At 43.3% G+C, this 4,634-nt stretch overlaps 1 protein-coding gene across 1 annotated transcript; it reads left to right on the forward strand.

The window, feature by feature from the left end:
* The first annotated feature begins 512 nt into the window (after positions 1–512).
* Positions 513–4,634, forward strand: LOC131614798 (uncharacterized). The gene is made up of 3 exons (XM_058886349.1): positions 513–1,690; positions 1,796–2,601; positions 2,701–4,634. Exons 1-3 carry the CDS (start codon positions 513–515, stop codon positions 4,632–4,634), a joined length of 3,918 nt encoding a protein of 1,305 aa, XP_058742332.1.

The raw sequence follows: 4,634 nt of genomic DNA on the forward strand, positions 1-4,634 counted from the left end.
GAAAATCTACCTCATTTTTGTGAGCACTGCAGAAAGATAGGTCATGCTATGTACGACTGCAAGATGCTACAGAAACATGTCGCTCCTCAGGTTCCTAAGGCAAAGGCTACTTATGTTCAGAAAACTCAGGCTACTGAGGCGGTGGCCGTTGTGAGCAACACTGCTGATGAGGAGGTGATGCCACATGATGGTACTCTGGTTACTCCCGTGGCTCCTATTCTAGTACCAAACCCATTGAATTTCATTTCTCAACCACCTGATGATTCAGAAACACAACTTTCAGAGTTTGTAGGTCCTACCCAAATAGATGTGGATAGAGGGAAAGCTGTTCAGAAAGAGAATGCTATTTTACTCCACAATTCTTGGGCTGATATTGGTGACCTTGAGGAAGAACCAGTGCTCAATGACGGGGCTTTTACAAACGCGGTTTCCATCCTAAAGAAGAAACAAGCAGCCAGAAATAAATCGAAATCCCTTTCAAGGTCTCAAGCAGGACCAGTCCTGTCTTTCCCATGAAGTGCCTTTATTGGAACATTAGGGGTGTGGCTAATGCTCCTTCTAGATTATCCTTGAAGAGATTGATTAAGCTCCACAATCCTGATTATATTTTCATAGCGGAGCCGAAGCTGGATTTCGCTAATTTCCCTACCAATTGGTTTCATAGATTAGGTTTCAAACCGTTCTCGGTCAACAATGTGGTGCACCCCTCCCTTTGGGGTTTCTGCAACTTGGATCTTTGTCCTAACATTATTGCTGAATCAGATCAATTTCTCGCGTTCTCGTTCTCTTTTGATAACGTTTTGATGGCTGTAGCGGTTGTTTATGCTTCTACAAATATCATTCAAAGGCGGGAGCTGTGGAAAGACCTCAATGATCTGCAATCTGCTCACAATTTGCCTTGGTCTTTTTTTGGCGATTTCAATTCTATTATTGGTGCTCATGAGCATAGAGGGAGGAATAGTCCTTCCAAGAAGCCCATGGCAGAATTTAAAGATTGGTCTGATTCTAATCATCTCGTTCATTTCCCTACCATTGGCGCTAAGTTTACTTGGTCCAATAAGCGTGATCCACCGATGACGGTTGAAAGAAGACTGGATAGGTGCCTTGGGAACCTCCTTTGGATTGATTCTTGCAGCAATCTGTCAGTGTCTACCTTAGCCAAAGTCTGCTCCGACCACTATCCGCTTCTGTTTGAATTTCACATTAATTGCAGTAGGTCTATCAATCAGTTTAAATTCTTGAGTGCGTGGACAGTTCATGATCAATGTAGGAATCTTATTGAGTCGACGTGGTCCCAGGAGATTATTGGTTGCCCTATGTTTGTGCTTAGCAAAAAGCTTCAGCTTCTGAAACGGGATCTTAGAGGATGGAATAGAAATGTTTTTGGGAACGTCACTAACAATGTTAAAGCTGCAGAGGATAATCTTCTTTCTGTCCAAGATCGTATACAGCAGGAAGGTATCAGCGAGGTACTTAAAAAACAAGAGATGGAAGCACAAACAAGCCTAACCAAGGCTTTAGTCATAGAGGAACACTTCTGGAAAGGGAAAGCCAGAGTCAAGTGGCAGCTCGAGGGGGATCGCAACACGGGCTATTTTCATCGAATATCCAAAATTAAACAAAAGTTTCGGCCTATTTCTATGTTGATGAACGGAGAAACACTGCTCACTGATACTAAGGATATAGCGGAATATACCGTTACCTATTTTGAAACTCTCTTTTCCTCTAACGTTGCTCTTTTGCAGGATTTCAAGCTAGTGGAGGATAATATCTCGTCTTTGGTGGATGACAGCACGAATGCTATGTTGACGCTGCTCCCTTCTATGGAGGAAATTAAGGCTGCAGTTTTTAGTCTGAACAAAGATAGCGCCCCTGGCCCGGACGGTTTTGGAGCTGTTTTCTACCAAACATATTGGGACATTATCAAAGGTGACGTGTCAAAGGCGGTTCTTCAATTCTTTGATTCCGGCTGGGTGCTGCCCGGTTTCAACTCTAACACCATCATTCTTATCCCTAAAGTCTCGGGAGCTAATTCTCTTGATCAATTTCGGCCAATAGCAGTTTCCAACTTCAAATTCAAAATAATTTCCAAGATTATCGCAGATAGGCTAGCGGCTATTATGTCTTCTCTTGTGTCTACGGAGCAAAGGGGTTTTATCCATGGTAGACATATCCATGACTGCATCGGTTTGGCTTCGGAGGCCTTCAATATGCTGGACTCTAAAGCTTGGTGTGGAAATTTAGCTTTCAAGGTGGATATAGCAAAGGCTTTCGATACTCTTGACTGGAGCTTCTTGCTGAAAGTTCTTCATCAATTCGGTTTTAATAATATTTTCTGTGATTGGATTAGCAGTATTCTCAAGTCGGCAAATCTATCAATCAATATTAACGGTGCTCTTAGCGGTTATTTCAAGTGCTCTCGCGGTGTTAGGCAAGGAGACCCGCTGTCCCCGTTGCTCTTTTGCCTCGCTGAAGAGGTTCTTAGTAGGCTGCTGCAGAATCTCGTCTCCTCCCATAAGCTAGACTTAATCAAAGGGCCTAACAACTCACAGGTTCCGTCTCACATTCTGTACGCGGATGACGTGCTCATTTTTTGTAAAGGTAAAATTTCAAATGTCAAAACTCTCATATCAGCCTTTCAGGATTACGCTGCAGTCTCGGGCCAAGTGGTGAACTGTGACAAATCATTCATTTTTGGAGGAGCGATGTCGGTTTCTAGGCTGAACATCCTGGCTGCGTTATCCGGTTTCAAATTAGGTTCTCATCATTTCTCTTACCTTGGCGTCCCGATTTTCAAAGGTAAACCGAGGGCTGCCTTTTTACAGCCTTTAGCCGATAAAATCATCACAAAGTTGTCTTCTTGGAAAGGCTCCCTCTTGTCTTTTGCAGGAAGGGTGGAGTTAGTAAAGTCCACTATTCAAGGAATGCTAACTCATAGCATGTCGATATATTCGTGGCCCATTTCTCTTATTCGTCGTATTGAGAAAGCGATTAAGTGCTTCATTTGGAGTGGTGATTCCTCCAAAAACAAAGTGGTTACTGTTGGTTGGAGCTCTATGTGTCTTCCTTTTAATGAGAGAGGGCTTGGATTGAGATCGATTTTTAAGCTTAATGAAGCCTCGAATTTAAAGTTGGCTTGGGATCTCTTTTCGTCCACGGAATCTTGGGCTGTCCTCATGAGGCAGCATGTTTTGCGGAAGAATAAGGTCATAAAGCATCACATTTTCTCTTCCATTTGGTCTAGCGTTAGGTCGGAGGTGTCCATTGTTTTTGCTAATTCTTTGGGGTGCCTTGGAGATGGTGCGGATATTAGTTTGTGGTTTGATCATTGGTGTGGTGTGCCGCTGTCTTGTAGTATGGCTGATCCGGAGTCGATTATCGATCAAAATGTCGGCAGCATCATAGTTGATGGTAAGTGGGACTTCTCTAAAGCTGTGACTCCTATTCCTCCTAATCTGCAGCTGCAAATATCCAAGTGTTTCATTCCCATTGTTAATCGACATGATACGAGAGTTTGGATACATTCTCAGTTTGGAGATATGTCTGCCAAGACAGCCTATGAGTTTAAGCGGACAAAAGGTGACCAGAAAGAGTGGTGGAGGTGGATTTGGTCCAAATCAATCCCTCCATCCAAATCAAGTTTGGTTTGGAGACTCTTGCACCGAAAGGTGCCTACGGATGAGCAATGGAGACGTAGGAATTTCGCTATGGCCTCCAAATGTGTCTTATGTAGTGCGGCAGAAGAAACGGATCAGCATCTTTTTTTCGACTGCTCTTATGCCTCTTATCTGTGGAATTGGTATCAAACGATGCTCAATCTTCCTCTCCCTATCTCCGGATGGTCCGACCTTTGGAGTATTTGTCGAAAGTCTTATGCTGCCAAACGGAAAACGGTTTCGATAGGTGCTTTCATCTCCATCTTGAACACTATCTGGATGGCAAGGAATAAGGTTAGATTTCAAAACAATTTTTGCTCTGTTTTTTCTTCCATCTCCTACATTACTGCTGCTGTCTCTTTGGCTGGGAATAGTTCTGTTGCTTCCTCTTTTGTTAATATGGATGATTTCATGATTATTAAAAAGTTCAATGTCGCTATCCGTCCGCCCAGAGCGCCGAATATAGTGGAGGTTATTTGGAAGCCCCCTCCTCGAGGTTGGATTAAAATTAATTGTGACGGTGCCGTTATTTCTTCGGGTTTATCTGGTTGTGGTGGGATTGGTAGAAACAGTGACGGTGTTTTTTTGGGAGCTTTTGCTTCTTCTTTGAGCGGTGCCAACTCTCTCACGGCCGAACTCCTCGGTGCTATTCTTGCAATTGAGTTCGCCTTTGAGAGAAATTGGAAAAACATTTGGCTGGAAACGGACTCGACGGCCGTAGTCAAAGCGTTCTCTTCTCCGCTTAAAGTCCCTTGGCAGATTCGGAATAGGTGGCTGAATTGTATAGATATTGTTTCTAGATGGAATTTCATGGTTTCTCATATCTTTAGGGAAGGGAATAGTTGCGCGGATGCTCTCGCTAATCTTGGGTTATCCTTATCTGATTATACTTGTTTTTCTTCCATACCCTCCTTCTTAAGGACCGATTTTGTTAAGAACCGGCTCGGTTTGCCGTTCTTTAGGTTTGTGACTTATTGA

Source organism: Vicia villosa, linkage group LG6, assembly GCF_029867415.1.
Source record: "Vicia villosa cultivar HV-30 ecotype Madison, WI linkage group LG6, Vvil1.0, whole genome shotgun sequence".
In the NCBI taxonomy this organism is placed as follows: Eukaryota; Viridiplantae; Streptophyta; class Magnoliopsida; order Fabales; family Fabaceae; genus Vicia; species Vicia villosa.

What these genes read in the sequence shown, in the direction of transcription:
- LOC131614798 (XM_058886349.1), top strand. Translation starts at nt 513, where the DNA reads ATGAAGTGCCTTTATTGGAACATTAGGGGTGTGGCTAATGCTCCTTCT. An exon ending in GATACTAAGGATATAGCGGA is followed by an intron (nt 1,691 to 1,795) that starts ATATACCGTTAC and finishes GGATGACAGCAC; the next exon opens with GAATGCTATGTTGACGCTGC. An exon ending in CGTGCTCATTTTTTGTAAAG is followed by an intron (nt 2,602 to 2,700) that starts GTAAAATTTCAA and finishes TCATTTTTGGAG; the next exon opens with GAGCGATGTCGGTTTCTAGG.